The sequence below is a fragment of the Capricornis sumatraensis genome, chromosome 1 (genome assembly GCF_032405125.1).
Source record: "Capricornis sumatraensis isolate serow.1 chromosome 1, serow.2, whole genome shotgun sequence".
Taxonomy (NCBI): Eukaryota; Metazoa; Chordata; class Mammalia; order Artiodactyla; family Bovidae; genus Capricornis; species Capricornis sumatraensis.
In genome coordinates this window covers 193,759,925-193,781,754 of record NC_091069.1, presented here as the reverse complement: position 1 = coordinate 193,781,754, position 21,830 = coordinate 193,759,925, and the positions used below count along the sequence as shown (strand labels likewise).

The window sequence follows — 21,830 nt, the reverse complement described above, 5'->3', positions numbered from 1 at the left end:
CAAGATCCGTATGTGGAAACTGACCCAATAGTGAAACAGTGTAGTTATAAATGCACATGTAGAATTTGCAAAATTGAGTTTAAAAATTCCAGTAACAGAACTAGAATTTTTCCTACAATGGCGCAATTAAGACATTATCTCGGCTTTTTTGCCTTGATAAATTTTTATAAAACAAATGTAGCATCATTGTAGACATTTTAAAAGTAGAAACAAAATCTTATAACCAAACACTAAACGTAACTATTTAAATTTTATATGTCTTTCCAGTTTTGTCAAAAATGCATGTTTATTTTTAATTGAAATCTTACAATTATATTATATAATTATTGTAAATAGATTAAGCTAACATACTACAAATGGATTAAAACAGTCATTTTTACAAAAATCATTTTTAAGATTTATATAAACATTTTTGAATAGATATACCCAGTTTAATCGTTTGTCCATATTTAGATGGTGTCATTTTCCCTTGTTTTGATTAAAACTTTCCATCCAGTGTGCCACTGACATTTTGATATACAGAGATGGCATTCATGTTTGATAAGATCTCTTTGATCCTTGGGAGTGCATGGGCGGGGCTTGGGGTCACTGGGGCCCCCAGACTTGTAGCCCCAGGCTTCATGAACTGAAGTAATTGACCAATTACTTTAGTGGGCTGTACAAATATTATCATTTTCAAAGTGTTTCCTTGCATGAAAAAATTTGAGATATATTTTTATAGTGCTGCAGTAATTGTCCTCAACCTCTATTAATATTACTGGTTCTTGAACTTAGATTGTTTTCACAATTGAGTTTTAATTACTCTTTAGAGCAATACTTCCACATGATAAAAATTGTTAATGGTACAGAAAGGTAAAGAGTAGCAGTAAGCGCCTCTTTAAACCTAGGCATTGTGTTTCTCTCCACAGAGCCCAGTTGTCATTAATTTCTTTTGTATTCTTCCAGAGGTTTCCAAAGGCCAAACAAACACCTATCTATCTACAATTTGCATAAATTTACTAATAGAATATTGATATCTAAATCTATAGCTATCTAGGGGCAACATTAAAAATATTTAGCACAGTTACCGACACTTAGAAGGAAGGCCCACGGTATATAGGATGTGCAATAGGCATTCTGGCACATCCTTAGCCTTGAACGCACGGTCTTGCTTTTACACATTAATTCTCACTAGGCTCTTTTAATCTAGTAATATGATTTGGGGATTATTCCACATCAGCACATACAGGGTGCTTTATACTTTCAGAGGTACTGTGTTTTAACCACTTCCTATAGATGGATTTTTAGGCTCTTCTTAGTTTTTTCTTACTATGGCAATGCTCCAACAAATATCCTTATATAGTGTAAACTTATCTGTAGCTTAAATGTCTAGATGAAGAATTGCTGGGGAAAATTGTATAGGCATAAAATCATACTTAGTATTAAATTTGCCTTCAAAGAGATTGAATGTTTTCAGTCTATCAACAAAGTATATGAGGGCCTATTTCGCAAACCTGGGCCAACTCAGCATATCTGTATTAATGTGAAGGGTGAAAAATGGTGTCTTGATTTAATTTGCATTCAACTTAAAAATACTTAAAATATTTTGAAGGTTCCTGAGTCAAGCTTATCTCTGAAATTAGACAAGCAAGCTTCATCCTTGAACCTGAAACAGGAACAGATACTACAGAAAGTGATAAGTGGGTGAGGATAATAAAAAGCAAAAACTCCTTGAGAGTATCTTCCCAAGGAGGAGGGTAGCAATAGTGTGCTGGGGTCCAGCCCTGGTGGATCCAGGGAATTTGAAGGGTGGACAGCGTTGGCGAGGAAAACTTATTTATTTATTGATATAAGATTAGATTAAGAAACAATAGTGTAGTGGGAAAATTAAGTGGAGAAAGAGGGCTGAATAACTTGGATTACGCAGAAGACCAATAAAATTCCAGACAAGGAATTTACACCATCTACGTTGGGCCACTGGAGCTTGCTTGAATATCTAAGGGTGCCTCGCCTTAGGCTCCCTTTCGCACCGGTCTTAACAGCCAGGGCAAGTAAGTAGACTTGGCGAGCCTCCGCACCCCAGATGGGAATTCAGCCTGAAATTAAAATAAAGAGGAGAGGGAGGGAAAGGGAGAAAGAGAGAAAGAGAGACACGGGGGAAACCAGTCCAGCGACTGGCTCCGTCCTCTATTGTTCAGAAGGCCTTTTATACTTTTGATAAAACATGGAGATCAATGGGTAACACAAAGTTATGCAGCGTTAGCAGTCCAGACTCTTATCAAAACCAGGCTTCTCTCTCTGCATACCTAACTGTACACACAAATCTTAGGTAATTTACATCATCTTCCAGCCAAAAGGGCCAATTAATATTTTACAGCCTTTTTTCTGATAAGGGTTTTGTCAACCAGAAGACTTATTTGTTTTGATCTTCCCAAAGTCTGGTGCCATTCTCAGAAAGCACTAAATAAAGTTACATTCTTACATAGCAAGGACACAAGAGGAGTGCAGTGACATATAACAAAGAGAAAAGTAATTAACTCAAAAGTCTAGTGTTGCTAACATCAAAACTACTATATATCTTTTTCCATATCCCGTTTACATTGATTAACATCCTCCCAGGTGCCTAAAAGATAAAGAATATGGAGGCCTGGCAGCAGTCATTGAGTCAACAGTGAAAACCCTCTACCAATATAATTTTTAACTCTTTAGAAAAGGCTCTGTATCTTTAAGATGCTTTTAAGCTTTGTGCCTCTCGCGGTTGGGGGGCTGTAAGCAATTCACAAGCTGTAAGGGGTCTGGGGAACCTATTAGGCAAGCTAGAGAGCTATCAGAGGGGGTTTAACTGAAACATCCCTTTCAAATGCCAAAGACTAAAGCCCTGAGTTGACTTTTTTCCAGAAAGTATCAGAAGAGTGGAAAAGCAGGCAGATTCTTATTTTTTTTGGGGGGTGGATGCTCAGGAAATTCCAGGGGGAAAACCTGAGGTCTGATTAGCCTTGCCATCAGAGCTCTGCCGCATGACCTTGTCACAGGTGGAATTCCTCACGCTGGCTCCCGGCAATAGTGTTTACTTTTTTGCTTTTGTCTCTTCTCCATTTCCATTAGATTGAGTTAGAAAGTTGTGAGTTACATAGATGTGTGGTGTGTTAGAGCCTTGCTTGAGGTATGGAAATTTAGAAGTGCAGAAAGAGCTCATCCGTCTATTCCAGGTAACGCATGTCAAATTCCAGTACCATCATTTCTCCCTAGCAGAGCCAGCACATCTGAAGAATCAGAGAGAGTGACAGAAATAATGGAAGAAAAAAGAAAGAGAATTTAAGTACTATTTGACCTGGGAAAGGCTTATAGGAATCAGCATTTTTTTTTTTAAATTGAAGTATGGTTGATTTACTATGTTGTGTCAATTTCTGTCGTACAGCAAAGTGACTCAGTTATACACATACATACATTCTTTTCTTTTTTTAATATTCTTTTCCATTATGGTTTATCACAGGAGATTGGCTATAGTTCCCTGTGCTATACATTAGGACCTTGTTGTTTATCCATTCTAAACGTAAGAGTCTGCATCTACCAACCCCAAATTCCCAGTCTTCTCTCTCCCTCTGCCCTTGGCAGCCGCAAGTCTGTTCTCTATATCTGTAAGTCTCTTTCTGTTTTGTACATTCATTTGTGCCACATTTTAGATTCCACACATAAGTGACATTATATGGTATTTGTCTTTCTCTTTCTGACTGACTTTGGCATTATTTTGTTCTTTTTCACCGCTGAGTAGTATTTCAATGTATATATGCACCACACCTTTATCCATTCATCTGTTGACAGACACTTGGGTTGTTTCCATGTTTTGGATATTGTGAATAGTGCTGCTACGAACACAGGGGTGCATGTACCTTTTTGAATTATAGTTTTATCTGAGTATCTGCCCAGGGGTGGGATTGCTGGATCATATGGTAATTTCTATTTTTAGTTTTCTGAGGAATCTCCATACTGTTTTCTACAGTGGCTCTGCCAACTTATATTCCCACCAACAGTGTAGGAGAGGTCCCTTTTCTCCATACCCTCTCCAGCATTTGTATTTGTAGACTTTTTAATGATGGTCATTCTGACCCTCTGTGAAGGGGTACCTCATTGTAGTCTTGATTTGCATAAAAATCAGTGTATTGAGTCACTTTTTCTGTTTCATTAACTGGTAGGTGTCACTGGTATCCTGCTCCTTAGATTAGATGTAGTTAGGGAAGCTCAGTGGAACTGACCTCATGTTCTGAGTTTCTTTCTTTCTTTAAAGAAAATAAGAGTATGCTGTGACACATTTTCTGTTTTTGCAGATTATTATATCACCTCCCACCCCAACCTATTCCCATTTATTATTTAATGAACTGGACATGCAAAGGCAGGGAAGAAGTATGGATGCAGTAAGAGCCCAAATCAGTCAACTGAAATGGTTCATGCAGAGAAGACTTTCCAAAGATAGAGAAAAATATACCTTCCCCCAAATAATCCTGATACTCTCCCCCATTCGGAAGAAAAGTCAGTATTACTGGAAAAATATACGTTTATCCTTACTTAATTTTACTCTATTTTCTTTCAAAGAGCTTTAGATCTTAAAAACGTGAGGAACATGTCTTAGATTAACATCGAAGTGCCAAAAACAAATTTAGAGTTGGGCCCCACTTTAGGTTCTAGAGTCCCAGCCCTATCCAATCAGGGTACGTCCCCGCTGTTATCCTGGTTGTTTAAAAGCTAGCGGTTTAAAAAATCTCAAATCCTGCCCTTTGTTGGCTGCCTCGGAGTTTCCCTTTCGCAGAGCAGCGATTTATGATAGAAAACACGGCGGTGGTGCTCCACCGCAGCCGGCCCCGGAGCCTGCGCACCCAGGACTCGCCCTCCGCCTCGGCCGCCAAGCCCGGCCAGGGCCCCAGGCCCCTCTCCAGTGCCCCCTCCCCGCGCGCTGCGCAGGGTGCTCCCGAGCGCCCCGCCTGACGCTGCAGCTGGGCCGGCGATTCGCCATTGGATTAAAAATAGCAGCGTCCCCTTCACCAGCCAGCCCGCCCGCCAGCCCAGGCCCGGGGTGCCCGCTCCCGCCCCGCGGCCGGCTCTCCCCGCCCGTCCCGGCTCGGCTCCAGTAGCCCGCGCAGCCCGCCGCCGCCGCCGCCGCCGGGGAGGTGGGCAGACCCAGCGCCCAGCTCGGCTCGGCTCGAGTGCGCGCCGCGGCCATGCAGCGCCGGGGCGCCCTGTTCGGCATGCCGGGCGGCAGCGGCAGCAGGAAGATGGCTGCAGGAGACATCGGCGAGCTGCTAGTGCCCCACATGCCCACGATCCGCGTGCCCCGGTCCGGGGACAGGGTCTACAAGAACGAGTGCGCCTTCTCCTACGACTCCCCGGTAAGTGAGACTCGGCGGCAGGACGGCGTCTCGGGGGAGGCTGCGGTGCCCGCGGCCTGCGGCTGTCGCGAGTCGCCGAACTCGGCCGCACGTGAAGCGCGGGGGAGGAAGATGCGCGGCGGCAGCCGGGGACCGGCTCCTCCGGGCCTCAGAGTTGCCTCAGGGGCACGGCAGTTCGGCAAACACTTAAGGAGTGCCTACTGGGTGCCCGGCGGCGCTGGATTCCCCAGGGCTGCTGCAGCTGAAGCCCGGGGCGGCCGGGATCATTTGCTCCGCCACCCTTCTTAGGCTGCCAGGACCCCAATTCCTAGCAGCGGTTCCAAAGCCCCGCCACCATTTGAAAGATAGATCGAGTCGAAGCATTCCCTAATCTTAACTGTGCGTTGCAGATGGTTTGCGTCCTCCTCGGGGGGAGCACGGCGGACGAGGTTGATTCACTCCGGATGTACGCAGCCCTTCTCTTTCTGGGACCGTTTGCTTTGCCCAGGGATTCCCACTCCTGGACAGTTCTGCTTTCCTCTCTGAGCTTTCCTCTCTCCACTTTAAATTGTTCCCCACTCCTTTTCTTTCCGTCAGAACATCGGAAGAAACCGTCGGGTGCTTCCACTGGGGCAGCAGAAATAGAGGGTCTGTTGGATTGTTAACGGTTTCCTGAATCCTTTCTCTTTCCCTCCTAAACGAGTCGCTTTGACTGAAATGCACCAGTATAAATGATTAAAAGTTCAATCGCTAGTCGTGACCTCAGAGACTGGCGGGGAAAGTCGATACGCACCACCGCCTTTCACCCGGCGCTGTTGGTGTGTTTTTCACCAGGTTGTATGTGTATGTGTGAGAAGGAAAAAGGAGGGTGAATTGTCCTTTTCGGGAGTCAAAATGGGCTTCAAAGTGACTCAGCTGTCTGGCGTTTATCATGTCTTTTTGAGGACCAGGTTATTTTTATCCACCCACTTTAGAGCTCATGTGTCACTCGGCAGATCTCAATGCAAAAGGGAGGTTTCTGGATTGGAGGCACCGAGGCAGGTTTCACAACAATAGTCTAACACATTTATTCATATTATGTTTTGTTGGAGGGGAAAAAAAAAGCCAGATAAATGGCACATGTTCCAAAGTATCCTTATTGTCTTGAGTTGCTTTCAGCTGAGTTCCAAAGCTTTTTTGTTTTGTACACAGTGGAGTTGCAGGATTTATCCTTTCTGTGCTATTTTTCTTTTATGCTAATAACAGATCGTTTGGGAGATAGAAGTCTCATTTATTTGCTCATTACTTTCTTTTCTTTTAAAAAGGTGTGCAGTGTGAAGTGAAATGGCTATATCTATTACTTAGCGGCTTGTAATCACAACTTAATGTGTCTGTCTGCAGTGTCACTGTATCCACAAAGTATCTGAAAACGTCGTGTCCAGATTTTGTGTCTAGTGTTGAGCAGGTTTCCACTAATAGCTTCTAAAGGTGGAGAGGAATGATCCTAATTAACTTAAGCAATCGAAGATTGTGAATGCCGTGGGGAAAGTAGCCCGAGTATTTTAGGATAATACATCATGTAAAGTGGGTAAAACTGCTTTCTCTTTGTTTAACCTGGGTTACTCTTCAGATTCTTCTTGCAAACTTTGTTATTGAAAGTCTTTGCCGTGTTTTATAGTGTATGGTAGGAGTGAAGAAAAAAAGCTGATTATTTTACTCACTTTCACAAATAGTTATTGGAAGGTTCAGTTCAGTTCAGTTGCTCAGTCGTGTCCAACTCTCTGCAACCCCATGAATCGCAGCACGTCAGGCCTCCCTGTCCATCACCAACACCCGGAGTTCACTCAGACTCACGTCCATCGAGTCACTGATGCCAGCTAGCCATCTCATCCTCTGTCATCCCCTTCTCCTTCTGCCCCCAATCCCTCCCAGCATCAGAGTCTTTTCCAATGAGTCAACTCTTCGCATGAGGTGGCCAAAGTACTGGAGTTTCAGCTTCAGCATCATTCCCTCCAAAGAAATCCCAGGGCTGATCTCCTTCAGAATGGACTGGTTGGATCTCCTTGCAGTCCAAGGGACTCTCAAGAGTCTTCTCCAACACCACAGTTCAAAAGCATCAATTCTTCGGTGCTCAGCTTAGTGTGTGCCAAACACTATTCTAGAAGTATCTTGTCCAGTGTAAACTGATTTCATGCATGTCACAGTAGTTCCTTGGGGAAGACTGGGCTTATTTACGAGGCTGATGAATCAGTATATTTCTTTATGTTTCAAGGGAGGAAGAGCAAGAAGATTTTATAACAAGTTATATTAAAGTACAGTGCATGATAATTCGAGATCTTTCCCTATGGTACTTATTTAACACTTCATCATGAATCTCATAAGGGTTCTAGAGCATCTACTATGTGCCAGCTGTTACATTCATGGCTATAAGAACCATACAGAGCAAAATTCATTGGTGCCAAATAGCAGAGACTTTAATCCATCAGTGCAGTAGGACTGTGGTAGAGAAAGGACCAAAATCATCTGAGTGGAAACAATAGCCATCCTTGCACTGGATACTTTTGAAAATGGTCATAAATAAGGATGGTTAGAAATAAATAGAACAACATTCTAGGCCATGTAAATTATATGTGTAAACACAAAGTGTGAATATTTTCTTTTTATTTGCTAGTAATGTATTTGGAAGAAAAAGACTGATTTGATAAGCAGTGAGGTCAGAACCAAGTAGAATAGAAGATGGGGGCCTTGAATGCCAAGAACAGGATCTTGAATTTCCTGTGGTCAGTTATGGAAAGGTCCTGTGAGTAATATGATTTAAAGGGGTGTTAGAGGAAGACTGAATTGATAAATGTTTATTTTGCGTCTCCCATGTCTAAGGTGTGGCGTGACCACTTTTACTGTTCTTCTCCTTCGTGGGTGTGAAGTGGGACAGCGTGACAACTCATTTCAGTGTCTGCATGCTTCCTTTCTTCCCACCTGCTAGGGATTTGCACAGAGCAGATGCCCAGTAACAGTTATTTTGGCATGAGTGAGAATTTGTCTTTTCACCTACCAGTTTGGTCCACTGTCTCACCATGACCAGTAACGTTCACCTCTCTAGGACTTGGTTCATCTTGCAGGATCTGTAATGGGACCTTCCTGGAAAAGGGGGAGTTTCAGCTTCAGCTTTGTGTTCCCAGCTGCTGGCCCAGCATCTGGTATATGTACCAGGAACTCAGTGAATGTCTAGGAAACATACAAAATTATCTGTGGTTATGGGTTATGAAAATGGCAAGGATACACCACATGGGAAACACTGGGAAAGGAATCTTGTAGGATTCTCCTGTAGAAAGTGGGACTTTGTTGTGGGGGACAGATGTGAAAGAAAGAGCTGGACTGGCAGGGTTTAAATTCTAGCTGTTACCCAGCTTTGTAACTTCTGTGTGTCCCAGTTTCTCCAGTCTGCAAAATGAAGACGATAATAGATCCTACCTCATGGGGCTTGTGGATTAAATAAATATGTGTGCCTGGCCAATTAGTAATTGCTATAGGAAGAAACGGGGCTTCCTTGGTGGTTCACATGGTAAAGAATCTGCCTGCAATGCAGGGGATCTGGGTTTAATCCCTGGATCAGGAAGATCCCTTGGCGACGGGAATGGCAACCCACTTCAATATTCTTGCCTGGGGAATTCCATGGACAGAGGAGCCTGGTGGGCTACATACAGTCCATAGGGTTGCAAAGAATCAAACGTGACTAAAAGCTACTAACATTTCAGTTTCATAGGAAGAAAAGAAAGAGATAAGAAGTTGTAAGCCCAAGTGTTTGGTTGTCAAGGGTTATGTAGAAAGTTTGACATAGTTAAGTGGGGGAAATTGGTTCACATTTCTGCTCACAACCTTCATGAACTGCCATGTAAAATCTGCTCTCTCCTCTTTAGTTATTGAGCCCCACCTTCATCTGAATATACCTTGTCCCACCTCCCCCCCCCCTTTCTATGTTGCCAGCTCTGAGGAGTTCAGACTCTGGGTCTTCAACCTGAGGAGACTTTTCTTCCTTTTCCAGGACCGCCTTCCTCTCTTGGTAATCTTTCAAAGTTCTTTTTCAGCCCTTTCTTTCTGCTTTAGACTTCGTCCTTTCCTCTGAAGCCTACATTACTTAGGGTCTGTGTTGTACAACATGGCAGTTAGAGTCTATCTTATGTAGTTTGCCATTATTTTATTTCTTTTTACCCACTTAACTGGTAGTTTTAAAGCATCTGCTGCTGCTGCTAAGTCGCTTCAGTCGTGTCCGACTCTGTGTGACCCCATAGCCGGCAGCCCACCAGGCTCCCCTGTCCCTGGGATTCTTCAGGCAAGAACACTGGAGTGGGTTGCCATTTCCTCTTCCAATACATGAAAGTGAGAAGTCGCTCAGTTGTGTCCGACTCTTAGCGACCCCGTGGACTGTAGCCTACCAGGCTTCTCCATCCATGGGATTTTCCAGGCAAGAAAGGAGTGGGATGCCATTTCCTTCTCCGTTTAAAGCATCTACCAGGTGCAGAGCCTTGTACCGAGCACTTGGTAGGAGAGGAGCAGGGCCACAGGGCTGGCTGCTAATTATGCTCCCGCCCCACCTGTGTGAGTGGGGGGACCTGGGCTTATGTCCTGTCTCAGCTGGGGTCAGCTGAAGACTGAGACAAGGGCTTTGGCCCAGGCCTTTTATTTTGGAAAGGTATCCCAGGGAACAGAAGAAGAAGAAGTCCAAAGAAATAGGGACAAGGGAAGGAAGGAATGCCAAACGACGGTGAGTTACTGGGTCATTGCTCCCCACCAGGACTCTGGCGAACTATCAGTGCCCTTCAGCATTGCCTTCCCACCCCGGGACCCGACCCAGAAGAAGAGAGTGTTTATCCATTGGCTCCTGTGGCGGGTCGGTCAAGGGTTGGAACTTTCAGCCCCTCCTTATCTCCTGGGTTGTTGTTCAGTCACTCAGATATGTCCAACTCTTTGTGACCCTGTGGACTGTAGCCTGCCAGGCTCCTCTGTCTGTGGGATTTTCGAGGCAGGAATACTGGAGTGGGTTGCTGTTTCCTTCTCCAGGGAACTTCCCCACCCAGGGATTGAACCTGAGTCTGATGAAGACAGCAGCAACAAAAATCCCTGAACTCTGGGGCTGGAGGGTGCTGAGGGTCACAGAACCCCACACTCCTTTTAGAATTGGGTTCTGGGTTCAATTCCTGGGTCAGGAAGATACCCTGGAGAAGGGCATAGCAACCCACTCCTTTCCCCCTGCCCTGCCCTGCCCACCACTTCTTCTGGTTGCTCATTGATATCCTTTAACATCCTTTGTAATAAACTGATAGTCCTGTAAGTAAATTGTTTTCCTGAGTTCTGTGGGATGCTCTAGCAAATTAATTGAACCTGAGAAGGACGGAGGAGCCTGGTGGGCTGCAGTCCATGGGGTCGCTAGAGTCGGGCACGACTGAGCGACTTCACTTTCACTTTTCACTTTCATGCACTGGAGAAGGAAATGGCAACCCACTCCGGTGTTCTTGCCTGGAGAATCCCAGGGAAGGGGAAGCCTGGTGGGCTGCCATCTGGGGTCACACAGAGTTGGACACAACTGAAGCGACTTAGCAGCAACAGCAGCAGGGCTTCCTGGGATACTATTTATAGTCCATTCTTCAGAAGCACAGGTGATAACTCAGCCTTCCCACTGGTGTTTAAGGGGCAGGGGGAAGCAGTCTTGTGGGGCTGAGTCTTTAATGTGCGGACTGTGATGGTAACACCAGGTAGTAGTGTCAGTGTGTGTTAGTCACTCAGTGTGTGTTAGTCACTCAGTCGTGTCTGACTCTCTGCAACCCCATGGACGGCAGCCCGCCAGGCTCCTTAATTGAGTTAAATTGTGGGGCACTTGGTGCCTATGGAGAGATGGAGAATTGCTTCCTGTGGGAGAAACACCCTCTCCCCATGCCCCCCACACACATTTGGTGGCCGGAAGGGAAGTACTCTGTAAGTAGAGGAGGAACTATACTTCTGTCTTTCCTTCCTTCTCCCAGTCTTTGTGGATTTGCCTGGTACTACCTCAGACATTGCCAATAATAATAATGACAGCTGATATCTGTACAGAGCAGTGGTTCTCAACGTGTGCTTCCTGGATGGGCAGCACCAGCAAGTCCTGGGAACCCGTGGACATGCCAATTCTTGGGTCCCTTCCCAGCCCACTGAAACAGACACTCAGGGGATTGGGGGTCTAGCAAGCCTGATTTGAATAGGCTTTCCAGGTGATTCTGAGGCATGCTGAAGTTTGAGAGTCAGTGACAGGGCGTTTACTAGGTGCCTGGGAGCATTCTGGGCTTGTGCTTATTCATATGTTAACTCACGCAATCCTCAAAACAACCTTATGCTGTGTGTTATCATTTTGCAGATGAGGAAACTGAAGTACAAAAGTCACACAAAATATTAAGTGGTAGACCTGAGTTTTGAGTCCAGGTTACCTGGCTCTAGAATCTCCTTTTGTTCCTTATTTATACCACTTTAACCATGTTAATTGTACAATTCAGTGCCGTAAGTGCATTCACATCGCCGTGCAACCATTATCACCATCCATCTCTAGCACTTCTTTACCATCCCAAACTGAGACTCCGTACCCATGAAGCAATAACTTTCCATCCCCCGCTACCTCCAGCCTCTGGTAACCACTGTTCTATTTTCTGTCTCTGTAAATTTGCACATTCTTGATACCACACGTAACTGGGATCACAGAGTATTTGTCCTTTTGTGTCTGGTTTATTTCACTTTGTATGTTTTCAAGGTTCATCCATGTTGCAATATGTGTCAGAATTTTCTTCCTTAGAATGATATTCTGTGTTTCTTACAGACCACATTTTGTGTGTCCATTCATCTGTGGATGGACATCTGGGTGGTTTCTATTCTTTTGAGGATCATGAATAAAGCTGCTGTGATCAGTGATATACAAGTATCTGTCTGAATCCCTGTAGAAACGGTGCTTTTTACTGTTGTGCTGTGTATGCTGCCTTCTGGGCAATATGGCTTGCCATTATGGGGCTTACTTGTTTCCCAGGGGGAAAAATAATTTAGGATCTATGTGGAAAGACCTTCCTTCTAATGGATAAACAGATATAAGATAGTAAAGCAAAATTTAGAAATTTACACATTTTTTTTCCTCTTTGAAGGTGTAAATTTTAAATATAATTAGTTTCATGTATCGAAAGTTCCCTTCTGGGCGTTCCTGGTGACTCAGTGGTAAAGAATCTGCCCTCTGATGTAGGATACACAGGATTGGTCTCTGGTCAAGGAACATCCCACATGCTGCGGAACAGCTAAGCCCGTGTGCCCCAACTATTCAGCCAGCGCTCGAGAGCCTGTGCTCCGCAACAAGAGAAGCCACTGGAGGGAGAAATCCGCATGCTGCAACTAGAGAGTAGCCCTCGCTTGCTGCAACTAGAGAAAAGCCTGCATGAAGACCCTGCATAGCCAAAAGTAAATAAAATTATTTAAACAAACAAAAAAGTTCCCTTCCAAAAGCAACTAACTAAAAAGTTGTTTTACAGTAAGAATTCTCAAGCTTTTAGGACTTCAAAGAGCTTTTGTGTAGTTTCTATCTATTGATATTTACTATGTTAGAAATTAAGACAGAAAACCTTAAAACAACTTTCATTCTATTAGCTGTTACAGTGATGACGTCATCAGATGACATATAGACTCTGAGAAATACTCGTGAGAGAATGTGGGTGAAAAGACAAGTAAGTTCATTATGAAAATAGTGTTGACCTCCCAGGTCCTTTGAAGGGTCTTGGGACATCGCAGGGTCTCTAGGCCATACTTTGAAAACCAGAGTTCTAGAGTTTAGACAGGAAAAGTACAGCTGGTTATCCCAGTGACTTATCCTGCCTGCACTGTGGTTTTTGTAGATTCACGTTTTCACATTTGCGGTGATCAATTAACTTGATAATCTTAGCTCAACCATAATGTCATATTCTACAGGTTCATTCTTTTTAAAGCAAATTAAAACTTACAGAATTTGACTCTTTGAAAACTGCAACGATTAGTATTTGGACCTGGAAATTGTTGGTTGTTTCAGAGAAGAGAATTCTTCATTCCGTTGCCTGTAAGTTTTATTGTAGGGTCCTCTGGCTGGGCTATTTCTTTGGGGAACCTTGTGTTGTTGTATCTTGATTTTTTTCCTTTGACCACTGGTTAGGAGACTTTTGTTATCACTTCTCTGGAAACTGAAGATCTGTCTGCCAGACTCAAGGAGCTGAGCACAAGAGGATGAGGGTGGTCTCAGCATTTGGATATTGAATACCAGCTATTTCATATACTGTCTCCTGGTTCTCAACCCTATCCTTGTTTTGCTCCCCATCCTTGATGGCAGGATTCTATTGCACATGGCAGATGTGAGTGTGTCCTTCTGGGACTCAATGGGGACGTCAGTCATGGGGGGAGCTGGGGTCATTTGTGCAGTTTCTTGTGATGTTTGTGTGTTCTGATTTCCTGAACTTGAGTGGTGGTTTCTCTGACCTTGGCTCTTACAATTCTTCCCGTGATTTTTGTCCCTCTATTTCCCTATGTTAAATCCCTTCCTGATTGAAATACCTAGAATAGTTTGTATTTTCTGACCAATTCTGGACTGATACACGTACATAGCACATACATTTCTAAGTCTCTGTGTATTGTGGCACCCCTATTTTTAACTGAACCCATTGTCTCACAGACCTGCATTCTGTTTTTACCTGCTTTAGAGAATAAGTCAGTAGTTCGCTAGTGTGGGAGGACACAACTGAATGACTGCAACAACAGTGTGGGGAGGGACTTCTTGGAATGGAGAAGGAATCTTGGGTCCTGAGTGTTACCTACACAGATTTTCAACTTTTCCTCTTCATTTTAACTCCCTTTCACCCCAATTTCAGAGTAAGCTGGAGTTGTTGTTCAGTCACTAAGTTGTGTCCAACTCTTTGTGACCCCATGGACCGTAGCACACCAAGCTCCTCTGTCCTCCACTCTCTCCTAGAGTTTGCTGTAATTCATGTCCATTGAGTTGGTGATTTCATCTAACTATCTCATCCTCTGTCACCCCCTTCTCCTCCTGCCTTCAATCTTTCCCAGCATTAGGGTCTTTTTCAGTGAGTCGGCTCTTCTAATCAGTTGGCCAAAGTATTAGGGTATTAGCATCAGTCCTTCCAATGAATATTCAGGATTGATTTCCTTTAAGATTGACAGGTTTGATCTCCTTGCTGTTCAAAGGACTCTCAAGAGTCTTCACCAGCACCACCGTTTGAAAAGCATAAATCTTCAGTGCTCAGCCTTCTGTATGGTCCAACTCTCATATCCATGCATGACTACTGGAAAAACTGTAGCTTTAACTATATGGACCTTTGTTAGCAAAGTAATGTTTCTGCTTTTTGATATGTGTCTAGGTTTCCGAGGAACAAGTATCTTTTAATTTCATGGCTGCAGTCACCATCTGCTGTGATTTTGGAGCCCAAGAAAATAAAATCTGTCACTGTTTCTACTTTTTCACCTTCTACCATGAAATGATGGGACCTGGTGTCATGATCTTAGTTTTTTGAATATTGTGTTTCAAGCCAGCTTTTTTACTCTTCTCTTTCACCCTCATCAAGAGACTCTTTAGTTCCTTTTCACTTTCTGCCAGTAGAGTGGTATCATCTGCATATCTGAGGTTCTTAATATTTCTCCTGGCAGTCTTGATTCCAGCTTGTGATTCATCCAGTCCAGCATTTTGCGTGATGTACTCTGCATGTAAGTTAAATAAACAGGGTGACAATATATAGGCTTGTCATACGCCTTTCCCAATTTTGAACCAGTTAGTTGTTCCATGTCCAGTCCTAGTTATCTAGAGTCTTTTGGAAATTCTGGGGTATAAATCAGATTGGATCTTGTCCTCCTTCTTGTAAGCCTAGGGTTCGGCTTTGTCAGCTCATCTTAGTCTTTAGCGCTTATCCACCTGCAGTCCAGTTTCCAGATTTTGTGGGTTATGTTTTAAAATATCACTTAAACGTAATTTTATTTGGGTTTCAGAAAGGAGTGAAATTGACGTATGTGTGTGATCAGCCCTTTGTACCCTAGGATCTTACTTTTCTCATCTAATAATCAAGAAGTCACTTGCCATCCTGTTTTGTCAGCAGTTATGGCACCCCACTCCAGTACTCTTGCCTGGAAAATCCTATGGATGGAGGAGCCTGGTAGGGCTGCAGTCCATGGGGTCGCTAAGAGTCGGACACAACTGAGTGACTTCACTTTCACTTTTCACTTTCACACATTGGAGAAGAAAATGGCAACCCACTCCAGTGTTCTTGCCTGGAGAATCCCGGGGATGGGGGAGACTGGTGGGCTGCCGTCTGTGGGGTCGCACAGAGTCGGACATGACTGACGCGACTTAGCAGCAGTAGCAGCAGCAATTACCTTTAAAGTTGTATCAGATTTAGAGCTTTGGAATGTAAGAGATGATGCTGATCCTGCAGGAAACCTTTTGGCAAAGTTTGTGTTCAGCTCATGTTGAACTTGGTTACCTGTGCAACTCTGAATTCTCATTTCACTCTCCTGCTTTCTTCTTCCTGTGGATGGAGCTCGGTTCAAGTGCTGCGGTTCATTTAGTGCCCCAGGCTGGGGGATGTACCTGGTCATCTACTCTGCTCCCTCTCCCTCGCTGTCTTTTTAAACAGTTGTGTAAAACACTCACAACATAAAATTTACTGTCTTAACCATTTTAAGTGTATACTTCAGTGGTATAAAGCAGATTCCCATTGTTGTGCAGCCTTCACACACATGGAATGCTTTTCATCTTACAGAACTGAAACTCTGTCTCAGTTAAACAGTAATTCCGCATTCCTCCTTCTTCCCAGCCCCTGGCAGACACCATCCTATTTCCTGTCTCAATGAGTTTGACTGTTCTAGGTATCTTACATAAGTGGAATTTATCCTTTTGTGACTGGCTTATTTCACTTACCTTGTTTTCAAGGGTCATGCGTGTTGTAGCATGTGTCAAAATTTCCTTCATTTTTAAAGCTGAATAATATTCCATTGTATGTATATAGACCAGTTCAGTTCAGTCGCTCAGTTGTGTTCGATTCTGCAACCCCATGAACCGCAGCATGCCAGGCTTCCCTGTCCATCATCAACTCCCAAAGTTCACCCAAACTCATGTCCATTGAGTCGGTGATGCCATCCAACCATCTCATCCTCTGTCATCCCCTTCTGTTCCTGCCCTCAATCTTTCCCAGCATCAGGGTCTTTTCCAATGAGTCAGCTCTTCGCGTCAGGTGGCCAAAGTATTGGTGTTTCAGCTTCAACATCAGTCCTTCCAGTGAACACCCATATCTGATCTCCTTTAGGATGGACTGGTTGGATCTCCTTGTAGTCCAAGGGACTCTCCAGAGTCTTCTCCAATACCGTGGTTCAAAAGCATCAGTTCTTTGGCGCTCAGCTTTCTTTACAGTCCAACTCTCACATATACATGACTACTGGAAAAACCATAGTCTTGGCTAGATAAACCTTTGTTGACAAAGTAATGTCTCTGCTTTTTAATATGCTGTCTAAGGAGTAAACATCTTTTAATTTCATGTATATAGACCACATTTTGTTTATCCATTCAACTGTCAACGGACACTTGGGTGGCTTCCTCCTTTTGGCTATTTGGATAGTGTTGCTGTGAATATAGTGTATTCCTTTCTCTTTTATGTCACTTCACATTAGTGATGGGGTTACAGTTTGGCCTTTTGTCTCCTACACTGCCAAGGCTCAGGTTCTCATCACCTCTTGCCTAGACTCCTGCAGAAACCTCTTAACTAACTTCCTTACGTCCCTTCCATCTGTCACGTTGCATTCCCAGTTGTTTCTCTAAAACATGGGTCTTGTCACATCATTTCCCTGCCTAGGAGTTTTCAACAGCACTAATCTAAAAATAGTAAACAAGTCAGTTTATCACATTGATCTAACTTTCCTTGCTCGTGTTGTCTCTTAGCACCTGCCTACTGCCTGCATTCCCTTTGGCCTTAAGGACTTTTTCTTCAGATGGTCCATGCTTTTATTCCTCTGCACGTTGGCCTGTACTCTTCCCTTAGCTTGGAATGCCTTCTCCCAACCCCTCACCCCCTGCACCCCACTGATCCCTAAAACCCAGCTCATGTGTTTTCCTGGGATGTTCTCCACACCCCCACCCCCAAGCTGGGCTGGAGATTTATTGTCCATCTCTATCATGGTTAAGGTACTGATTGTTGAAGATACAGAGTAACTGAGATCTTAGAGAATTAAAGGGAAAAGAGTAGAGAACTGAGGGAATTGACTGGTGGTCCAGTGGTTAGAACTTGGTGTTTTCACTGCCTGAGTTCAATCCCTGGTCAGTGAACTAAGATCCTGTAAGCCAAGCGACACAACCAAAACAAAAAACAGTAGAGGGCAGAAAGCTGTGCCATGTGTGAACCTGTGCTAGTAAATCTGTATCTTTTCTGTTTTTATATTTTTAAAAAATCATAAGCATACATATTAGAATAAAACATGTTCTTAAAAATAACCAGTGCTGTATTTTTATTTTATCATATTGTCTGGAAAGTTATAAGCTGGAAAAGTGAGGTAAAGGTGTCGCAGCTATTTGCTGTTTTGTGTATTGTGATTCTAGATGCCCCAGGGTCTTGGTGAAAGCAATCACACATGGTGATCTTGGGAAGATGACACGAGAGCTGGTCTCTGTGAACATCACCCAGGCCTCTGTGCTGCTGCTCATGTGCAGTGTTACAGGTGATCAGCCCAGGACGACACTTGTCCCCACGTGCAGACGAGATGTGAACAAGAGCACCTATTTTTGGAGCTGGAACAGCAGGACAAGGCAGTAATGACAAGAATTTGATGAATCTGAACATGCTTCCAAACTAGAGATGTTGCTTAAGGTACAAAAGAATATGTGCTTCCTGCGGTAAGATTAAAAATAAGATTTTGTTTTGTGTCAGTTAGCAAGGACTCATACTTATTTAGAGCCTCCTATGCCCCTGGTACTGCTCTCAGTGCTATGGTGGAGGTGTGAGTTTTAAGAGAGAAACAGGACCACAGGAAAAGAGGGTATGATCTGGATCTTTCTATCATAGTGGAGTGTCTATAATGAGTCAAATACCATATGAGGTACTTCTATACACACCACCTCATTTAATTACAATAGTAACTGGCTTATAAATGACAGTTACTGTTGTCCCCTTTTACAGAAGAGGAAGCTGAGAATCAGGGAGGTTCAGTAGACTTGTATGTGACAGAGATGGGATGTCAGCCCTGATGCGTCTTGAGGTTAGACCCTGAAGCACTGTTAGGATATTCAAGTTATGAACAGTGTGGCCCTGAATGGAGATCTCAGGCACAGGAAGAGTAGGTAAAGACTGGAAGAGTTATTGGTCTGGACAGTCAGGTGGGACCTGAAGAGGGGGCATTTTGGAGCAGGGGAGACAAGGCGTGGAGGTGGGACCAAGCTCGGTGTGCATGTGAGAGCCTTCACTGGCTAATGGGAGAGAGGATTACTGGGGAGACTGGAAGGCAAGGCTGACATCTCTGTGGGTGATGGAGATTGTCTCGATAAGATTAGACTAGACTGGCAGGCCAGTTAAGAGCAAGGGAACAGCATGAGGCCGTGTGACTGTGAGAAGACAGAATAGTAAGTCCCAGGAGTTTCTTGTAATTTCAGAGGGGGTTGCCTCCATGAGGGTGTTGGCAGTGGGGATAGAGATACTGGGGTGGTAGGACTAACTTGGTAGAGATTTCGATGGAGGCTGTGGTTCAACTTGGTGACGGAATATGCAGTGGGAGAAGGCGTGGGAGGAGTTAAAGACGACTTCACGGCTGGTACCCTGGAAGATGGACTGAATCAAGGACAGATGAGGGAGGTGAGGCAGTCAGATGCAATGGGCAAGTGCTGCGTGCCCTCAGGGAAAACTGCAGACTGGCATGGCGCTCAGAGGTCAGTGTTCAGACTGCAGGGTCTGGCAGCCCCTAGTTTAGGGACTCAGGATTTGTGAGTAGCCCTTCCTTTCTAAGAGCCCCAGGGTCCCACTGCTTTGCTCCTGGGGTCTTTGCCCCTGGGGTTATTGAGGGGGCAGCAACTAGCACAGGCCTCTTGGCTTCCTGCTGATTGGCTCGAGTTCCAGAAAAGCTCAGACAGGAGCCTGGGGCAGCATTTCCAGCCTGGGGTTTCGGAAACAGCCTCAGTTGGTGTGAGCTGTCTTTCCAGACCCCCAACCAGCAGAATGCAACCACTAATAGATCAGTTTAGTAGCTGAAGTTGTTGTTGTTTAGTCGCTCAGTCATGTTTGATTTCTTTGTGACCCCATGGACTGCAACATGCCAGGCTTGCCTGTCCTTCACGGTCTCCTAGAGCTTGCTCAGACTTGCGTCCATTGGGTCGATGATGCCATCCAACCATCTCATCCTCTGTCACCCCTTCTCCTCTTGCCCTAAGTCTTTCCCAACATCAGGGTCTTTTCCAATGAGTTGGCTCTTTACATTAGATGGCCAAAGTATTACAGCTTCAGCTTCAGCATCAGTCCTTCCAATGAATATTCAGGACTGATTTCCTTGAGGATTGACTGGTTTGATCTCCTTGCAGTCCAAGGAAGTTAATATGGAGGCTGCCAAACCCTGCAGATGCTTTACTAGCATCTTGGACTCCCCCCACCCCCAACAGTGGGTCTTTCCACTGCTGTTGTCAAGGAGCCCTCAGCCTGGACGGGCCAACTCCAAGAACTTAGCTGTCCTTTTCACGTTTGGGGAGTTGAACTGGCAGGGCCTGCTCCAGCTTCTCCCATCCCTTGCAGGATAGCCTAGGCGAGCACTCAGCCCAGGCTACTTACTCACTTGAGCGGAGTGGCTCTCCTTTGCTCTTCCTGCTTTCTTGGAATGAAACAGCCTTGAAAAAAAAGAAGTATCTGCTCTTTTCTCCAAGCACCTCCCCAGCCCCCTGACAGCATGTGCTTACCGACAGCCGCCCACCTAGCTTCTGCCACCATAATGACATCTGCTTCTCAGTTGCACCTGGAAGCATGTGGAGGCCAGACTGGCCTGGGTCCCAATCCCATCCCACTTCCCCCCCCCGCACCCCCCACCCCCATACTTCTTACTACTTAATAGCAACAGAACTTCATCGAGTGCCTTGATTTGGCTACCTTTCTCTGAGCTTTGATTTTTCACCTCCCATTCTAAAGGAGATCAGCTCTGGTGTTCTTTGGAAGGAATGATGCTAAAGCTGAAACTCTAGTACTTTGGCCACCTCATGTGAAAAGTTGACTCATTGGAAAAGACCCTGATGCTGGGAGGGATTGGGGGCAGGAGGAGAAGGGGATGACAGAGGATGAGATGGCTGGATGGCATCACCGACTCAATGGACATGAGTTTGATTGAACTCCGGGAGATGGTGACGGACAGGGAGGCCTGGCGTGCTGTGATTCATGGGGTTGCAAAGAGTCGGACACGACTGAGCGACTAACTGAACTGAACTACAAGGTTGTACTCATGGCTGCCCCTGGAATGTTCCTTATTGCTATCCCTATCTTTAGTGAGATGTGGTGGAGAGAGTCCTCCAAGAAGAAAGTGAAATGGGATCTGGAGGGTCTTGAGGTTACCACAGAGGGACATCCTGTACTTAGCAATTCTTTGTTCTATAGTGAAAGCCTTGGGCATGAGTGTTTGCTGGCCTCCTTGAGGGGAGCTCTGTTCAGGGCTGTTCTGTGTGTGTGTTAGTTGCTTAGTCGTGTCTTTGTGACCCCATGGATGTAGCCTGGCTGTCCATGGAATTCTCCAGGTAAGAATACTGGAGTGGGTTGCCATTTTCTTCTCCAGGGGATCTTCCCAACCCAGAGATCGAACCCGGGTCTCCACTACTGCGGGCGGCTTCTTTACTGCCTGAGCCATCAGGGCTGTTATTCATACTCAAATTTAGCTCTTATTGATGGGCTTTTATGAGTTAGCCTGGAAGCCTAGTCTCTGTGTGTAATGTGGTTTATTAGGGGAAACGCATCCTGAAGAAAGCCATCTATTCTTAAAAATAATAAGACCCCTGACTTTAAGAGGTTTATTACCTTTGACAAAGCAGTTTCATGTTTTTTAAAAAAGATGTATGCTGGGAATTACTTAGATGGATTATAGCTTCAGTTCAGTGCTGCTGAAGATGTTCACCTCGTCTTCATCCTCTCACAGTTTTTATTTTGCCCGTTTGACCTGTGAGCATCATAGTAACTACTGCTCCTCTTGTTCTGCCCAAACCCTTCCTAGCTGTTCGGGTGACAGCATCCTCATTGCTCCAAATACCCAGAGCAAGGATTTGGTTTTATGCTTAGGGGAAAAGTTAATAAATGATGCCTCTGTGGAATAGTAAATTTACAGCATGTCAAAACCTGTGCTTCTAGTGTCAGAACAGGCTGTGCAGCTCTAAGGTGTAGGAGTTCCCTGCAGAGAGAACATCAAAGTTGGAGCAAACTTGAAGAAATCATGACTGCATAACATTTCTATTTCTTCTTAACACTTCATGGCCACAAGCAGGAT

General features: G+C 44.7%; 1 protein-coding gene across 1 annotated transcript in view; it reads left to right on the top strand.

The window, feature by feature from the left end:
- The first annotated feature begins 5,192 nt into the window (after positions 1-5,192).
- USP13 (ubiquitin specific peptidase 13) overlaps positions 5,193-21,830 on the top strand; it is a 129,685-nt gene continuing 113,047 nt past the window's right edge. The window contains exon 1 of the mRNA XM_068971203.1: positions 5,193-5,360. Coding sequence (XP_068827304.1) covers positions 5,193-5,360 — 168 coding nt within the window. The remainder of the gene's footprint in view (positions 5,361-21,830) is intronic.